Raw genomic sequence first — 19,424 nt, 5'->3', positions numbered from 1 at the left:
TGTAACTTTACTGAGATTTCATAAACATTAAATCAGAAATGAAGTAAAAAACAGCGCGAGAATCTCCCACAAGACATTAGAAAACAGCCACATCACCCTGGGGTTAAACAGTCACAGGGACAGGTCACTCCCTGAGAGTTATCTTTGTGTTTCTCTCTGTACCAACTCCCCGTGTTGCTCTGCTTGTGGGCTGACTCACAAGCTGCTTTTACAGTTTTAATTTGTTGAATTCTCGTCTACTCCCAGAGGCAAACAAATAGAAACCAATAAATAATTTGTCCAATTGCAGGCAGTGTTTGATATTTATTGTTCAGGAGGATGGAGCAGAGGCAACTGTAGCATGAACCAAACCTCCACAACATGAAAGATCAGCTAACACTGCACAATAATCATCACATGTACTCAGGCTGTGTACCTGTTAGATGCATGCTGTAACCATGTGTAACAAATAGATCCATTTAGAGACATGTGTAATGATTAGATAGATATTTGTGTACCAGACACAATGCAACCTGTGTTCTTGGCATTCGAATAATGATGTTCATGTTCTAAGCACGTGTATAGAATCATAGAACAGTACAGCACAGTAAGCGGCTATTTGGCCATGAGTCTGTGTCAGCTCTTGCGAAGAGCAATCTAGTTCATAGAATCATAGAATGATTACAAAACAGATGCAGGCCATTTGGCCTGTCATGTCTGAGCAGGCTCTCTGCAAGAGCTACCCCCCCTAGTCCTACTCCCCCATCTTTTCCCCGTAGCCTTGCAAATTTTCTCTTCAGATAATTGTCCAATTCCCTTTTGATAGCCACGTTTGAATCTGCCTCCACCACACAATTAAGGAAGTGCATTCCAGATCCTAACCACGCACTGCGTTAAAAAACTTTTCCTCAGTTAGTCTCACTTGCCCTCTGAATCCCTGCAATTTTTTTTAATGAGTCAAGCATTTATCCAATTCCCTTTTGAAGGTTACTATTGAACTCTATCCACTGCCCTATCAGGCAGTGTATTTACTATTGAACTCTATCCACTGCCCTATCAGGCAGTGTATTTACTATTGAACTCTATCCACTGCCCTATCAGGCAGTGTATTTACTATTGAACTCTATCCACTGCCCTATCAGGCAGTGTATTTACTATTGAACTCTATCCACTGCCCTATCAGGCAGTGTATTTACTATTGAACTCTATCCACTGCCCTATCAGGCAGTGTATTTACTATTGAACTCTATCCACTGCCCTATCAGGCAGTGTATATCAAATCCTAAGCACTCGCATAAAAAAAGTTTTCCTCATGTTGCCTCTGGTTCTTTTGCCAATCACTTTAAATCAGAGCCCTCTCATTATTGACTCTTGAGCCACACTGTAAACAGTTTCTCTTTGCTTTATCAAAACCGTTCAAGCTTTTTGAACATCTTTATCAAACATCCTTTCAGCCTTCTCTGCTCTAAAAACTGCCCCAGCCTCTCCAGTTTCTTGTAACTGTAATCCTTCATTCCTGGAACCATTCTAGTAAATCTCTTCTCCAACTTCTCTAAAACCTTCACACCTTTTCCCAAAATGTGGCTCTCGGTGTGTGTAATGATTCGATACATGTTCTAGGTGCATGTATGATGTATGTATGATGCCCTGTTTGCTTGTAAGGTTCACTCATCTAATTGTAAAGCTTCAGCATTTTCATTTTTTGTGTGGAAACAAAGATACCGATAGATGAATTGTTAACAATATAAATCACCAATAAACACAAAGTTAAAATATCAATTGGTTCAGAGATTTTTGTTCCCAAGACTCAGACACATCACAACAAATAGCAACTATCTCTTCGAAAACTGAATGGATCCACTATACACATGGTAACACCAAGTGGGACTGCATTTATTGCTCATCCTAGATTCCCCTGTGGTGGTGGTGATGGGCCTTTCTCTTCAAACACTGCTGTCTGTGTGGTGAACTAGCTACCATTAAGCTGTTAGGTTGGCAGTTCCTGGACACTCACTCATTTTTAAAAACACAACATTTTTTTTAATTGCAGTTATTCAAAATATTTCTGATATTCAGTAGTTGTATTTAATCACTCAAATCAAAGACATTTCTAGGTGCCTGGAGATCGCAATAAACAGGAGAGCGTTTTACTGATTAATAATCTCCAGCACATGCACCAGCCTCATGGCCAAACTCACCCCCACCGAACTCACACAAACATTGCCCCCACCATGCAGGGGGAGGAATGAAGGAGTGGGTGAGGGACAGCGGGGGAGCAGGACAGGGTGAGGGGGGTGGGTGCTGCTGGAGGTGGGGGAAGAGATTACAATGCAGCAAAGGCCAGTGGCTGAATGTGTAGTTTTGTGAATGGGCGAGAGGCATTTTTGAGTTAACTGAAACTGAGCAAAGAATGAACAAGGCCCCGTTTTCAACCCCCCAACCACTCTCCTCCATTCCCCTGACTGTCCCCTCACCCTAACCTGACCAAGGCTCGATTTTACCGCCAGAAACAGCCACAGGTAAACAAAAGGCAAGGGCAGCTTGGGTGTCTTATACCACCTGGTGGCCAAGCTGGGAACTGCAGGAACCTTTTCCTTTAACGTGGGGATGGCTGCAGGCAGGATCTTGATGTCTTGGATTGAGCCCCTCATGGAAAACTGCAAGTAATCAATGTTTCTGATTGAAAGCATGCAGGGGCCGAGTGGGGAGCGGTGCTGGGACTGCAGATGTGGGGCCAGGCCAGTGCCACATGATTTCTGGCCCTGGAGTAACTCCCAGTGCCTTACATTAACAGGGAGGCTCCTTCTGTCCATGATAAACCAACACATTAAGAATAAAATCAGAATGCAAAAAAGTGCAAAGTACATGTGGGAAAGTGTTGAGATGAGCAGGCACAGTGACAGCATCTCATACATTCACACTGCAGACACTGAACACGGCAGCTCACTGTCACCTACTTATTCTGCCTTCCTTTACTCTGCTTTCACATTGAGAAGATGCAGACTGTCATCAACCAGAAAGCTGCGGGAGAGAGAGAGAGAGAGAAAGTTAGTGTAATCTCACAACTGTCCCGCGACATCTCACTGAGAAACAGTTTCTTTATCTCATTAAAACTCAAAAGTTTCCACAATAAACAGTTCAAACCCCCACCCACCAACTCCAGAAAGTATAAGAAGAACGGAGACTCATCTCCCTGACTTAACCACTCCAAGTAAAATACAGCGATATGATTGTGATGTGTAGAGCACTGAGCCCCAACACAGAGCGAGAAAGAAACTCACAGAAGACTGAGGGGGGCCGGGCTTCAGTGTGAGTGAGGGGCTATCACCAGGTGCTCAGTTTGCGATGTGGAAGTGACAGTCTCTACTCTCGAGGATTCAGCATTTGATTTCTCAGACCTCTGGATTTGAGTAGCTTGGTCTGTTTTCAGGAACCTCTGAACAAGGGACTTGGGCAGGATCTGTTCAAAATTTCCCTTTCTTTTCAAACGCCTTTGTGTGCGTTTTTATTTGACGACAACCAGGGATGAGGGACATCAGTTATATGGAGAGACTGGAAAAGCTGGGACTGTTCTCCTTAGAGCACAGAAGTTTAAGGAAAGATTTAGTAGAGGTGTTCAAACTCATGCAGGGGTTTGATAGAGTAAATCAGGAGAAATTACTTCCACTGGCAGGAGTGTTGCTAACCAGAGGACACAGATTTAAGATAATTGGAAAAAGATTCAGAGGGGAAATGAGGAAATCTTTTTTTAACGCAGAGTTGTTGTGATCTGTTGTATTTTAGATTTCCAGCATACACAGTATTTTGCTTTTGTGTTACGATCTGGAATGCGCTGCCTGAAAGGACGATTGAAGCAGATTCAATAGTTTCTCAAAAAGGAATTGGATAAATATTCAAAAAGGAAATTTTGCAGGGCTATGGGGAAAGAGCAGGGGAGCGGGACTAACTGGATACTCTACCGAGGAGCTGCCAAAGGCACAATGGGCCGAATGACCTCCTTCTCATAGTCATAGAGAGATACAGCACTGAAACAGGCCCTTCGGCCCACCGAGCCTGTGCCGACCATCAACCACCCATTTGTACTAATCCTACATTAATCCCATATTCCCTACCACATCCCCACCTACCTTCAATTCTCCTACCACCTACCTACACTAGGGGCAATTTACAATGGCCAATTTACCTATCACCCTGCAAGTCTTTGGCTGTGGGAGGAAACCGGAGCACCCGGCGGAAACCTCCGCGGTCACAGGGAGAACTTGCAAACTCCACACAGGCAGTACCCAGAATTGAACCCGGGTCGCTGGAGCTGTGAGGCTGCGGTACTAACCATTGCGCCACTGTGCTATATGATCCAATGATTGTATGACTGAGAGAGCCCACAGAGCAGATAGTAAAACCCCTGTTGGTTACTGACCTGTAGAAGAGGAACGGCACAGGGATGGTGCTGAAGTGCCAGACTGCATGAGCATCGAACACCCACAGCACTGGAGGGAAGTCCAGGAGCTCCAGCAAAGCCAGTCCATGCAGCATCACCACAACAATTATACACTTCCACACATAGTGCAGGCGAGCACAGTTCCACAGGCACCAGCTGAGCCACCACAGCAGGTTAATCAATCCTGGAACCACAGTGTGAGAGGCAGGTACACAGTTAGAACCACAGCATTTAAGAACATGAGAATTAGGAGCAGGAGTTGACCATATAACCCCACCGAGCCTGTTCCACCATTCAATATCATGGCTGGACGTCTACCTCAACTCTACCTTCCCACCAATCCCCATAACCCTTGATTCCCTTAGAGACCAAAAATCTATCAATCTCAGATTTGAATATACCCAATGACGCAGCATCTCGAGCTCTCTGGGGTAGAGAATTCCAAAGATTTACAACCCTTTGAATGAAATAATTTCTCCTCATCTCAGTTCCAAGTGCAACTTTATTCACACACTCACTGACCGTGCAACCTTCTAATCTACATGAGGGGTCTCTGCTGGGAATCAGTAGAGCTCCCTCTACACTGTCCCCATCAAACACTCCCAGAACAGGTACAGCACTGGGTTGGCTGCTGGCTAATAGGAGGTGCTGAGTGCATCAACGAGGTGCAGCTGACAGTTGCTGTGTGCAGAGGCTGGAAGCTGGAGGACTGCTGCAACAAGGAGAGAATGAGACTGAAACAAAGGATTTCTATCTTTCTTTTTGTAAGAAGAAAGCAGGAGGCTAGAAGAACTGACAGCTCGTGTGAGTTTGGGTTTTGTAGCCCTTTCATTGATTGTTGTGGGGAGGGAGAAAGGAAGACCTTGGGTGGGGTTGCTTGTTTGAACAGGGAGCTCCTGCGTTTAACAGCATTGAATAGGAGCTCCCTTCCCACCCCAACGAGCTAGCCTGGGATAGCTGGAGCTGCCCAGGTGAAGAGACTTTCTCTTAACTGTGTAAACCACATCAGAAGCAGAGTGTGTCTGGGCAGCTACAGCTGTCCCAGGTGAAGACATCGCACCCCCTCCCACCACCAACTGGAAGATCAGCAAAAGGACTGCCTGAAATAAGATCTGCAAAGAGACTGATTCCTCCTGACCTTCCTCTCGTTCAGCCTCTCTCCCTAGCCATAACCTCCAGTCTGTGCTTTTTGGGATAATTCATTATTTGTTATTCCTTTCTCTCGTTTTCTATTTTTATTTTTTCTCTGAACGGTGGGCGTGACTCTTCTACCCCATGGTTTCACAGTCCTGCCCAGTGGTGGGGCCTTCCTATGCTGCAGCAGCTGCTTCTGTGGCCCCATCACCATTTGGAATATTGACATCGAAGCATGGGGTGAAGAGTTACACCCACCCCAATATGTCTATGGAGGCATGTGTGAAGACAATGGCCAAGGTTGTTGGCCCCTCGGCCATTGTGGCAGCCTCAAAAATGTACGGGAAGGCTGCCTTCTTCCTGAAGACCGAGCGGACCGTGTCCCTGGCCCTGAATAAAGGGCTCACTGTGGGTGGGATTTTTCTGCTGGTGGACCCTCTGGGGGCCACTGCACAGCGGATATTATCAAATGTCCTGCCCTTCAATCCCCGTGAGCTCCTCCTCCCCCACTTGCACCATCTGGGGGAGGTAAGGTCAGGGATCACCCCAGTTCCGCTCGGTCTTTGGGAGCAAAGCCTCCGACATGTCTACTCCTTCCGCCGCCAGCTATATATGCAGCTGGCGTGCGAGGTGGTCTTGGAAGGCCATTTTGATGTAGAGTTCCAAGGGATGGCCAGGAGGTTGGGGCATGTTCTTACGAACATGCCCCACTCCCTTGCAGACATGGCACTGCATCTTCTGGACCTCGGACGGGGTGCGGTGCCACGTCTGCAAGGGGGTGGGGCATGTTCGTAAGAACTGCCCCAACCTCCCAGCCGCCAACTCCACATCAGCGGCCCAGGGTGGCGCCACTGCACCTCCTTCCACTCCCCCAAAATCTCCTACAGACACCATTCAGTCGGTTCCGGATGCTGTGATTTTCACGAAGGAAAAATAAACATCATGAGGCACGTACCCTGGACACATTGACACAACCCGAGCCTGAGCTCAGCCTAAGGCACGATCTCGGGGAGCTCACTTGCCCCAGGGCTCGGCTCAGGCCCAGGGTGACTAAAAATAAAAGGAGGGTGCGGAGGTGGAGGCCTCTGATGACATGGAGGTCTCTGAGCCTCTGCACCCAACTGGCAAAAAGAGGAGAAGGCACCCCTCCACAGTGGTAACACAGGGCCCTGAGGTGCAGGGACCATCTGTTGGAGGGGAGCTGTCTTCTGTTTCGGGTCCCCCTGCCACCACCATCATCAAGGCTGCAAAGTCTGGGCAGGAACTCCCTACCCCTCAGGATGGAGGGGAGGGGAAGGCCCCTGTACATGAGGCCCCTCCTGAAGGAGCAAGTGGAGGCCTGCTAGTGGTGGGGGATCCTGGGGACACCGCCCATTCTGCCACTGGGTCAGGTGCCCTGAGTGGAGGGAGGGCGCGGCCCCAAAGGGTCGGCCCTCCCAGGCAGAATCCACTCACAACCAGGAGACACACGACCCGGTTATAACTGAAAATGCTGCCCCATCTGCTGGGCCTGTGGGTTCTGGCGGAGCAGGAGATGGCCTCCTCTCTCTGTCTCCGGTCTCGGCTCTGGCTGGATTTCCGGAGTCGGGAACGTCCGTCTCCCTTGGACCACTCATTGGCCTGGGGATGGAGGTGGAGGGTGGTCCTGAACTGCCACCGCCCACAGGCTCTAGTTTCACAGTAGAACCCAGAGAGGACTCCTCCGCCATCGATCCTGGGGGTGGGATTGTGACGGAGGTGGGACTAGCTCGTGTGGCCAGGACGTCTGCCCCACAGTGTGTGGTGGGTGTGTCGACTGCTGGCGGTGATGACCCGGAGGAGGATGGGGAATCGGTGTGGGTCACGGAGGACGACCTTGTTTCCATCGCCAGCGAGATGGTGGAGTCCCTCGTGCCTCCTGAGTCTCCTCTCATCCCCACAGCGGAACTCCGGGATTTCCTTGCGGCTTGGAGGGGTTGCCGAAATAAAGTTCAGCTGGCCCTTGGCCATTGGTCGAGTCTGGCGCTGATCATACAGTCCATCCGTGCCACCCTCAAGAAAGCGGGCAAGGGTGCGGGCGTGAAACTGGTTGAGAGGCGCTGTTTTAATGTGTTCCTCAATGGGTTGCTGGGGGAGTGGAAGTCCAGGTGTACTTCCACTCCCTCCTCACAGTGAGCTGTTGGTGACTTTTTTTTTTAAGTACCTTTGACATGAAGATAACCATAGCCAGCCTCAACATCAACGGCAGCAGGGGGTCTCACCGCAGATTTCACAATCTCTCAGTCCTCAGGGAAGGGAGATACGCGGTGAGCTTTCTGCAGGAAACCCACACCGTTCCGGGAGAGAAAGCCACCTGGCTCCTGGAGTGGCAGGGATGGGGTCTACGAGTCATCTCACCCCTATTTCTAGTGGGGTGGCTATCTTGTTGGCCCCGACTTTTCAGCCGGAGATCTTGGCGGTCATGGAGTTAGTGCCGGGCCGCTTGCTCCACCTCGCCGTTCGCCTGGGTAGCGTGCCGCTCCACTTTGTGAACGTGTACGCGCCCAGGCTCGGCGCGTTGCAAGCGCGCTTCTTTGAAGAAGTGTCCGCTCTCTTGAGCTCCATCGATAGCGGTGAATACATCATCCTCGGGAAAGATTTTATCTGCACCCTCGAGGTGGGGGATCGCTCCGGTCCCCAGCGCGGCCAAGCGTCGGTGGAGAAGGAACTGATCAGCTCCCTCAACTTGGTGGACGTCTGGCGGAATCTCCATCCCGACTCCAGTGCCTTCACGTGGAGGTCTGAAGGAGGAGGGTCCAGAATCGACCGCCTCTAATTTTCGCAGGTGTACGTCTCCCGCGTCTCGGCGGCCTCCATGCGGCTGGTGCCGTGCTCGGACCACCATCTGGTGAGGCCAGAGTTCACTCCACTCCGAATGCGGGCGGGGTCCTCGTACTGGCACTTTAACAACCGGCTGCTGGAGGACGTGCGATTTCGGGACTCGTTCTGTCGATTCTGGGCCGACTGGAGAAGGAAGCAGGGGGGCTTCCCCTCCTTGAGGCTATGGTGGGATGTGGGCAAGACTCACATCCACGTCTTCTGTCAGGAGTACGCTAAGGGGTCGACCAAGAGGCGGGAAGCTGAGATCGGGCGCCTAGAGAGGGAGGTGCTCGACTTGGAGTCCTGCCTCGGTCATGCCGTCGTGGACCCGGCCCTGTGGCAGGCGTACAAAGAGAAGAAGGGCGCGCTGAGGGACCTGCAGCTCATAGGGTCCCGAGGCACGTTCGTGATGTCGCGGATCCAGATCCTGGAAGATTTGATCCGCGCCTCACCCTTCTTCTACTCGCTGGAACAATGGCGGGGAGTCCGTAAGCAGCTCGTTGAGCTGCTGGCCGACGACGGATCCTCCATCACGGATCCGGAGGGAATGGGCCTCCTGGTCCGTACTTACTACAGTGCGTTGTTCTCTCCGGATCCATCCAGCGAGGACGCGCGCAGAGTTTTGTGGGAGGACCTGCTGCAGGTCAGCCCGGAGGGCGCCGATGGTTTGGAGGGTCCGCTCACGCTGGCGGAGCTGACCAGCACTCTCCTGCAGCTCTCGAGGGGCAAATCCCCGGGGCTGGACGGGCTGACCGTAGAGTTCCTCAGAGCGTTCTGGGACGTCCTGGGGGACGATTACACGCGGGTCCTGTGGGAAAGCCTGGCGACGGGAGATGTCCCTCTCGTGGTGCAGAGCGGTCATCATCCTGCTGCCGAAGAGGGGCGATCTCCGTCTGCTTAAAAACTGGCATCCGGACTCCCTCCTCAGCACGGATTATAAGATCTTTGCCTGCCTGGGCTCCAGTCCTCCACGGTCAAGGGCCGGTCCATCCAGGACAACATCTACCTGGTCCGGGACCTGATCCACCTTTCCCAGAGGACTGGTCAGTCGGTCGCCTTTCTCTCCCTTGATCAGGAGAAGGCGTTCGACAGGGTGGATCACGAATACCTTTTTGTACTCGGGTTGCAATTTGAGGCCCGGGTCTGACTTTTATCTGCTGCCGCAGAGTGTCTATTCAAGGTTAACGGGTCCTTAACGACGCCCCTTCGCTTTGGGAGAGGAGTGCATCAGGGATGCCCCATGTCCGGCCTATTGTACACCAGCTGCGTGGAACTCTTCCTGTGTCTGCTTCGCAGGAGGTTGACCGGACTGGCTCTGTGCGAGCCGGCCATGCGGGTCGTCCTCTCGGCTTACGCCGATGACGTGCTCCTCGCGGTCACAGATCACGTTGACTTGCGGAGGATGCGCGACTGCCAGCAGATCTTTTCTGCCGTGTCCTCCACGAGGATCAATTGGGAGAAATGTTCCGGAATCCTGGTGGGTCAGTGGTGGTTGGACTCCCTGCCGGAGGAGTTGACACCTTTTGCGTGGAGCACCACGCACCTCCTCGATCTGGGAGTCCACCTTAGCCCCGCTGAGGAAGCCTGGCCGGCAAACTGGCAGGAGTTGGAGGCGAAAGTCACCGCTCGGCTGGGGCGCTGGACAGGACTGCTCCGAGTGCTTTCCTACAGGGGCCGAGCGTTGGTCATAAACCAACTGGTGGCCTCCATGCTGTGGTACCGGTTGGTCACTTTGGCCCCGCCCCCTGTATTTGCCACCAAGATCCAGAAGAAACTCGTCGATTTCTTCTGGGGCAAGAGGAAACACTGGGTCTCTGCCGCGGTCCTGAGTCTCCCGATCGAGGAGGGCGGTCAGTCGCTGGTGTGCGTCCGCACCCAGGCTGCGACTCTCCGCCTTCGGACCCTGCAGAGATACCTGTACGTCGAGCGTCCTCCCAGATGGTGTGCGCTGGCGACGTATTTTTTCCGCCAGTGTCACTGCCTTCAAGACGACACGCAGCTCCCGGTGGAGTCCGTTAGCCGCGCCTCTCTGAGGGAGTTGCCTGTCTTTTACCGGGATCTTTTCCGAGTCTGGAACATGGTCGCCTCCAGTCAGGGCGCTCCTCCGCCGGCGGAGGAGAGCGCCTCGGCTGTCCGGGCGGCCGACTCCGGGGACAGTCCGGCGGGCGGAGGAGTAGCCGAAACCCCCGGGACGACCCTCACTGCGGGTGGCGAGGTGGATCGGGAGTGCGGAGCACTCCTGGCCGAGCGGACCCCTGCTCGGCCGGAACTGCTCATCGGACCCAGGCCCCGAAACCCTCCTCGGGAGCCGGTCCCACACAACCCGAGCCGCCTCTCGGAAATGCCCTCCGTGCCATTCCAATCGGCGCGGAGGGGTTTCCTGTACGGGCTGCTCCTGCACACTCTCCACTTCCTCGCCCTCGTCAGCCGGCCGGACACGCCCTGGCGGTCCGCGTTGCCATCTGGCGGCGAGGGCAAACCCCGATGGAGGTCTCTACGCGGGAGTCTTCCCCCTTTACATCGGGGACCTGGGGTGGAGGGTGCTGCACAGAGCAGTCCCGTGCAATAGGCTTTTAAGTAGGTTCACGGGCTCCCAGGCCACCTGTACTTTCTGCGGCCTGGACGAGTCCGTGTTCCACATTTATACGGAGTGTGCGAGGTTGCAGCCCCGATTTGAGTATCTGAAGGGGCTGCTCCTCAAATTCTGGCTGCACTTCAGTCCCACGCTCCTGATCTTTGGGCACCCGGTGCGGAGGGGCTTGGGCCGGGAGGAGGATCTCCTCGTCGGTCTGCTCCTGGGCCTGGCCAAGGTGGCAATTCACAGGTCCAGGTTGCGGGCCGTCGGGGGGGGTCCGTCCTCCCCGATTGCCTGCCCCTCTTCCGCGGTTACGTTCGCGCCCGGGTGTCCCTGGAAAAGGAGCATGCGGTGTCCGCCGGTACGCTTGAGGCCTTCCGCGACCGGTGGGCACCGCAGGGACTGGAGTGCATTGTCGACGCCGAAAATGGCATTTTAATTTGAGTTTTTTGTTTATTTATCTGGGTTTAATAAAGTGATTTAAAAAATATAAGTGTGTATATAAAGGGGGCCTGAGGAATAAAGGCCCCCTCGACAAAAAAAAAAACGGGGTTAGATACAGAGTAAAGCTCCCTCTACACCGTCCCTATCAAACACTCCCAAGACAGGTACAGCACGGGGTTAGATACAGAGTAAAGCTCCCTCTACACCGTCCCTATCAAACACTCCCAGGACTGGTACAGCATGGGGTTAGATACAGAGTAAAGCTCCCTTGATACTGTCTTGTAGTCTGACAGTCTGGGATGGATTTAAACCCAGAGGTACAGAAACATTTGTATTTAAAACACATTTTTACTAAAGTAAGGAACAGGCTGGACTCCAGACGGAGCCTCACTCACCTATCAAAATGCTGGCAACCATGTTGTACCCATAGTCGAAATTCACATAGGTGAGGTACCAGACGTGACAAGCGAACAATATGATGAGCAGTGCCCCAAAGAGACTGGACGTCCAGGGGTGATACAGACCCAGCGTCCTAGAGAATGAATAGAGCCAGAAGTGGTAAGGCAGCTTCCAGCAGTTACTGTGTGCCAGGCACATCCTACAGACAGCCCACAAAAGCATTGGGCCTCTGCTGCTGCCTTGTCATTAAATACAGAATTATCATAAAATACCTGTAAATATTTAAAGACTTGATGTACAGGGAGTTGGATCATGCACTGGTTACATGCACTGGTTACATGCAGCCATAAAGGACACCATACACCTCCTGGGAATTATCCATATCAAAGCACACAATTTCTCAACCCGACATTTGGTCAGCTCTCGCCACGTATTCCAAGCCCATTCCTTCAAATTGCCTTCAGTCACTTTCCCTAACTCCTCCTTCCCCCCTGCCGATTCCCCTCCCAGCCACCCCCCTGCCGTACCCCCATTCCGCTCACTGACCACTGCCCCACATTGGGGGCAGGAAGCAAACAGAGATCCAGATTTCTGTCTGGGGTATTTTATCCCTGGCCATTGAACAGCTGCTCACCCAGAAGGTGCCTGCAGGGCCAGCAGTGGTTTGGGCAGCACCAAAGGAAGGGTTGCCAGGAGGGTAGGGGTTGCTGTAGGGTAGGGGGTGGCGTGGAGTCGTGGGCAGGGGTGCCCATGACCTTAGTTGGGGAGGCCTCCAAAGAGGAGCACTAACTTTGGATGGGCCCTTCGCCCTTGCGCTAGCTATGGCCCAGGCTAATTGGGGCTCATACCAAAGATGGGACTTTGATTTGCACCAATCGTGAGGCTTCTGCCTGCTGCTGGCTGGGACCTCAGCCCCCAAACCGCAGTGAGTGGAAAAACAGCAGCCAGCGGGAACAGGATGGTAGGTCTGAGCCCTGCAATATAATCCCCCCCCATTATCCTGCTCCCGCCAGGAGGGGTGCACTAACATTCCCCCCCCATTATAAAGAAAGTCTTGCATTTCTATAGCGCCTTTCACAAACACAGGACGTCTCAAGGCACTTTACAGTTAATGAGGTATTTTTGAAGTGTAGACACTGCTGTAATGTAGGAAATGCAGCAGCCAATTTGCACAGCAAGATCCCACAAACAGCAATATGATACTGACGCAATCTGTTTTTGTGATGTCAAAGTCATTTATGGCACAGAAGCGGCCCATTCAGCCCATCGAATCCATGCCAAGTTGATTGAGGGATAAATATTGGTCAGGACACTGGGGAGAACTCCCCTTCCCTTCTTCAGAATCGTGTGATGGGATCTCTTACGACTACCTGAGAGGGCAGACAGAGCCTTGGTTAAACATCTCATCACCAAAGACAGCCCCTCCGACAGCGCGGCGCTCTCCCAGTACTGCCCCTCCGACAGTGCAGTGCTCCCTCGGTACTGCACTGGGAGTGTCGGCCTGGATTTTTGCACACAATTCTTGGAGTGGAACTTGAACCCACAACCTTCCATCTCAGAGGCAACAGTACTACCCACTGAGCCACAGCTGACACTATCAGAAGTTGGGAAGGGCCAGAGGCTCGGGTGGGGGGGTGGTTTACAGATCTCCTGCCCCTGTCCGAGCATGTACAGGACACTGCTGTCGTTCAATGTTGTGCCGATCCTAAAGGTTCAATTTCACAACCTTACCAGAAGATTCGCCACCTGTCAGATTGAAACCAGCTACTGGTGACGGTGGCGCTGACAGTGATGGGGCACATCAATCTCAGCAGTGCTGTAAGGCAGGCAGTGAATTTCAACATTAAAGACTCACCGGACACAGCACAGGTAGATGGAGTACAGCACCACAGACGAAGCACAGAAGTAATCCATCTTCTGCAAAATTAAAATGACAATAAAACCAACAGTGCTGGTTCTGTTTTAAAACCACAACTGTTCGGTTATGAGTGACGTCGCAGCCCGGGGAATCTGGCTACTCACCTCTGTTAGTGGGGTGTCACGTGTGTGGAACACTGTGGACCACACCCAGGCATTGAGGGTAACCTACAGGAAGAGACAGAAAGTGGTTGCTAAGCACTTTAAACATCAGTCACAAAGAGCCCAGCTTTCAATCCTAGGTGCAGTCAGCGGGGAGGTCAGTTTAGGGACTTTTAACACTGCGTAGGCATAACACGGGACTTGAGTCCAATTCAAACTAACACCACAGTGATGAGTGGTGAGAGGACTGGGCTGAGGTAAGCAGAACACAGTGCACAGTGACAACCATTCAACCCTGCCTCAACAGATGCCAATCCCATTATGGGAGAAGGACATTATCACTCTAACTGTCAATGGGTAGGGAAAGGGTCAGCACAAGCCTCTTCATAGAATCATACAGTACAGGAGGCCATTCGGCCCATCATGCCCTGCAGACTGTCACAAAATCGTGCTATGCCAAATGATGATTTTTTTAAATTCACCGGCTGGCAACCTGAATTAAATTTTTAAAAAGGAAAAAAGAAACAGATAAAAGATGACTGCTAGCAGTTAAGATGGCCACCGCAATTTGCATTACTTTACCCTACATTCCAATTCATCAAGATGGAGACGTTGTCTGCCCAGTCCCCTACAGAACAATGACCTGGGGAATTTGAGTGAACTACCTGTCATGCTTCCATTAGCAAGCCTTTAAGGCAATCACTTGGAACATGAAATTGGCGGAGACGAACCACTCAAACCTAATCACTTGAACAATTGGATCCCGATTGAGAGAAAGGAATTCCTAGACATGAACTGATGAAGTTGCAAGAGGGAATACACAGAGCCATCATGTTGAAACACTGGATGATGGTCATGTGACAGGCCCAGAATCTGTGCGTTTAAGCTGGTGTTTTCTCTGCAGCAACCGAGACAAGCAGCCAGACACCGACCAGAGTGGGATCCCTCCTCCCTCCCTCTCTCTAGTCCACCTTACAAGCTTCGAACTCTGCCTGCTGCCGTAACCACCCAGGTCTATCGCTGCTGCAGACAGAGACCCCGTGAAGGAAATCATCTGTATCGCTGTCACCAGGAGAACCACTGAATCTGATGTCTTCATCTGCAAACTGGAAGCCTTAAGTTAGAACCACCGAATTCAGCCTGAATCCAGCCCAGTCACCAAACTCCACAGACTGTATCCCCCTTTTTATTGCTCCGGACTCGAATCCGACCAATCTATCCTTTCGCACTCTGTGCCTATTTGTGTGAGTGTGAGAACTTACAAGTGTGTGTGTGTGTGAGAGAGAAAGTTGGGGCGTGGTTTATTATTTTACTTAAATTGGTTTCAATACAATAAAGCTAACCTCTTCCTTTGTTAAACTCAAGAAAACCTTTCCGATTGGCTCTTTTTATGATCATAGTATGTAAATAGTTAAATGCTCACTGAATTGGAAACTATAGCCACTTTTTAAAAAGGAAATAAACCGGCTGTAGTCAAACAAGGAGGGGGACAAGAGGGGAACCCTTTGACACCCCCCCCTCACCTGATTGTCACAAGACACTATGAAAGACCTATCCAATTAATCCCACTCCCTTTCTCTTCCCCCACAGCCCGGAAATTTTCCCCTTCAAATCTAGTTCCCTTTTGAAAGTTATTATTGAATCTGCTTCCACTGTCCTTTCAGGTAGCGCATTCCAGATCACAACAACTGAGTAAAACAAATTCTCATCTCCCCTCAGCTACTTTTGGCAATCACCTTAAACATGAAAAAGAAACAAGAAATGTTGGAAATACTCAGCAGGTCTGGCAGCATCTGTGGTGAGAGAAACAGAGTTAACATTCATCAGGTCACAGACCTGAAACGTTAACTCTGCTTCTCTCTCCACAGATGCTGCCAGACCTGCTGAGTATTTCCAGCATTTCTTGTTTGTATTTCAGATTTCCAGCATCTGCAGTATTTTGCTTTAATTACCTTAAATATGAATCCTCTGTTACTGACCCTCTTGCCACTGGAAATAGTTTCTCCTTATTTACTCTCATCAAAATCTTACATGATTTTGAATAACTATTAAATCTTCTCTTAACCATCTCTGCTCCAAGGAAAACAATCCCAGCTTCTCCAGTGTCTCCACATAACTGGAATCTCTTAACTCTGGGACCATTTTAGTAAATCTCCTCTGCACCCTCTCCAAATCTTTGACATCCTCCTAAAGTGTGACATCCGGAATTGGACACAATATTCCAGCTGAGGCAAAACCAGTGATTTATAAAGGTTTAGCAGAACTTCCTTGCGTTTCAACTAAAAACTCTCACGGGGAACAGCCAATAAAAAACTAAGTGCCGCCTTTGTGCAGTCACTCAGACGAAGGAAACACTGCAGAGGGTGGGAAATGAGCAATGGATTGCCTCAACACTCACTTCCCCCCTACACCCACCCTCAGACAGACACCAGAATTAGCTGGAGACTTGGGAGGGGATAAACCAGGCCGGGTTCCAGTCCTGAGTCGTCTGAGAAACTACATGTGTGGACAAAGGGTGAGACCAGGAATGGGCTTGAGGTGATTCCCCCCCGACGCCCCCCCCCACCCCCAACAACCTCCCACCCATCCCCAGCAACTGAGTGAATAGCTTGACAACACTCAGGAGGGTGTCCTCATTTCCAGGAATCCTCCACACACACAAGTTTGAATCACGATGCAGGGAGGTGCAGAATAGGTTATCCAGGCCTCACACTAGGGCCAGGAGCTCTGTACAGATGGTCAGAGAGTTGAACATTTTGGGGTATTAGTCTGTGTTTATGTTTCCACAGCACCACAGTTTTACAATATCAGAAGAACAAGAATTAAATATTGTGATTACCATGGCGAAGGAGATGCACGAATGGTACATCGGAGACTCTGTAGGCACTGCTGCCCGATACCTGCCCAACATCACCAAGTTGGCCAGTCCATTCAGCATGGAGGCAACGGCTGAGGCAGGTTCCTGGAAGAAGAGGAATCGGTAGAAGGGCCACTGGAGGAGGAAACAAACAGAGGTAGCAGTCAAAGCAGAAAAACAGCCCAGCATGCTGACCCAAAGCTCAAACACCGACTCTCTGACCCACACAATCTGCACGGGTGGGTGGGGTCACAACAAATGATCTTGACGAGGGTAATGGTCACTGGCGCTGTCTCGGCCACGGGGCAGGGTCTCATTGGTCCCCAGGAACCCAAAACACCGTATATTCTGCCAGCCAAAGATGGTATCAAGTACACGCCTGTGAGTCACAGCATCGCAGCAGTGGCCACATTACCTTGCCATGAAATTGAGGCACATTGTGCCCTTCTTTAACGTACAGTCCCACTGTCGCCCACATACAGTTGTACTTACAGTCATCAGCACAGGTCCATCCTGCCAACAGAAACAAACATGGTCAAAGCTCAGCTGCTGCAAACCAGCAATTCACGACAAAAAGCCCCATCTCCCAAAGACAACACAACAGTAATGTGTTCGACATTTATAACAGCAGCAACGCTTATTAACGAGCCACAGAGACCAGGCCGGGTAAAGGCTGCATTGTCTCAGCCTGCCCTTGATCAACGCCCACTCAATCCTGCGGGAGTGGCAGGGGTGCAGACATCAGGTACAGAATGAACAGTCCCCCAGTGAGAGTCAGTGCCTGTAGAACAGTCCCCCAGTGAGAGTCAGTGCCTGTGGAACAGTCCCCCAGTGAGAGTCAGTGCGTGTGGAACAGTCCCCCAGTGGGAGTCAGTGCGTGTGGAACTGGACACCAGTGGGAGTCAGTGCGTGTGGAACTGGACACCAGTGGGAGTCAGTGCGTGTGGAACTGGACACCAGTGGGAGTCAGTGCGTGTGGAACTGTACCCCAGTGGGAGTCAGTGCGTGTGGAACTGTACCCCAGTGAGAGTCAGTGTGTGTGGAACTGTACCCCAGTGAGAGTCAGTGTGTGTGGAACTGTACCCCAGTGAGAGTCAGTGTGTGTGGAACTGTAACCCAGTGAGAGTCAGTGTGTGTGGAACTGTACCCCAGTCAGAGTCAGTGTGTGTGGAACTGTACCCCAGTGAGAGTCAGTGTGTGTGGAACTGTACCCCAGAGAGAGTCAGTGTGTGTGGAACTGGACCCCAGTGAGTGTCAGTGTGTGTGGAACTGTACCCCAGTGAGAGTCAGTGTGTGTGGAACTGGACCCCAGTGAGTGTCAGTGTGTGTGGAACTGTACCCCAGTGAGAGTCAGTGTGTGTGGAACTGGACCCCAGTGAGAGTCAGTGTGTGTGGAACTGGACCCCAGAGAGAGTCAGTGTGTGTGGAACTGTACCCCAGAGAGAGTCAGTGTGTGTGGAACTGGACCCCAGTGAGTGTCAGTGTGTGTGGAACTGTACCCCAGTGAGAGTCAGTGTGTGTGGAACTGGACCCCAGTGAGAGTCAGTGTGTGTGGAACTGGACCCCAGAGAGAGTCAGTGTGTGTGGAACTGTACCCCAGAGAGAGTCAGTGTGTGTGGAACTGGACCCCAGTGAGTGTCAGTGTGTGTGGAACTGGACCCCAGTGAGAGTCAGTGTGTGTGGAACTGTACCCCAGTGAGAGTCAGTGTGTGTGGAACTGTACCCCAGTGAGAGTCAGTGTGTGTGGAACTGGACCCCAGAGAGAGTCAGTGTGTGTGGAACTGTACCCCAGTGAGAGTCAGTGCGTGTGGAACTGTACCCCAGTGAGAGTCAGTGTGTGTGGAACTGTACCCCAGTGTGAGTCAGTGTGTGTGGAACTGTACCCCAGTGAGAGTCAGTGTGTGTGGAACTGGACCCCAGAGAGAGTCAGTGTGTGTGGAACTGTACCCCAGTGAGAGTCAGTGCGTGTGGAACTGTACCCCAGTGAGAGTCAGTGTGTGTGGAACTGTACCCCAGTGAGAGTCAGTGTGTGTGGAACTGGACCCCAGTGTGAGTCAGTGTGTGTGGAACTGTACCCCAGTGAGAGTCAGTGTGTGTGGAACTGTACCCCAGTGAGTGTCAGTGTGTGTGGAACTGTACCCCAGTGAGAGTCAGTGTGTGTGGAACTGGACCCCAGAGAGAGTCAGTGTGTGTGGAACTGGACCCCAGTGTGAGTCAGTGTGTGTGGAACTGTACCCCAGTGAGAGTCAGTGTGTGTGGAACTGTACCCCAGTGAGAGTCAGTGTGTGTGGAACTGTACCCCAGTGAGAGTCAGTGTGTGTGGAACTGTACCCCAGTGAGAGTCAGTGTGTGTGGAACTGTACCCCAGAGAGAGTCAGTGTGTGTGGAACTGGACCCCAGTGAGAGTCTCACCTGTCACCAGCATGTGGAGAGGCTGTAACTTGCGGAAGGCCCGGTACCTGGCGCCGGTACAGTTTTGCCGCTCGCACAGCCGGACACACTGGCGGTAATACGGCTCCCGGTCCCCCTGGGAGCAGCCGACGGTGGTTAGGCCGCAGGAGGTCAGCACCAGACAACAAACGGACAAGGCACCAGCCCACATCCTGCAGCCCGGCTTCACAGCCGGCGCAAACCCGGGGATTGATTCCTGGAGCAGGGAGGCCCGTCCCACTTCCGGGGTTTCATTTTAATCCGTCCCAGCATTTCCGCCTACAAAGGTTCCGCACACCGTCCGCCCCTTC

The 19,424-nt window shown here is 51.7% G+C and overlaps 1 protein-coding gene across 1 annotated transcript; it reads right to left on the bottom strand.

The window, feature by feature from the left end:
- Positions 1 to 278: 278 nt before the first annotated feature.
- pgap3 (post-GPI attachment to proteins phospholipase 3) lies at positions 279 to 19,411 on the bottom strand. Its single transcript, XM_068013692.1, has 8 exons — positions 19,096 to 19,411; positions 17,099 to 17,196; positions 16,666 to 16,818; positions 13,830 to 13,892; positions 13,663 to 13,724; positions 11,804 to 11,940; positions 4,397 to 4,601; positions 279 to 3,000 (listed from the first exon to the last, which is right to left on the bottom strand). The coding sequence occupies exons 1-8, from the start codon at positions 19,283 to 19,285 to the stop codon at positions 2,952 to 2,954; spliced, it is 957 nt and encodes a 318-aa protein (XP_067869793.1). The 5' UTR covers positions 19,286 to 19,411; the 3' UTR covers positions 279 to 2,951.
- Between the last annotated feature and the right edge of the window lie 13 nt (positions 19,412 to 19,424).

This window comes from Heterodontus francisci, chromosome 33 (genome assembly GCF_036365525.1).
Source record: "Heterodontus francisci isolate sHetFra1 chromosome 33, sHetFra1.hap1, whole genome shotgun sequence".
Lineage (NCBI taxonomy): Eukaryota > Metazoa > Chordata > Chondrichthyes > Heterodontiformes > Heterodontidae > Heterodontus > Heterodontus francisci.
The sequence above is the reverse complement of the archived record's forward strand: the minus strand, read 5'-3'. Positions and strand labels throughout refer to the sequence as shown.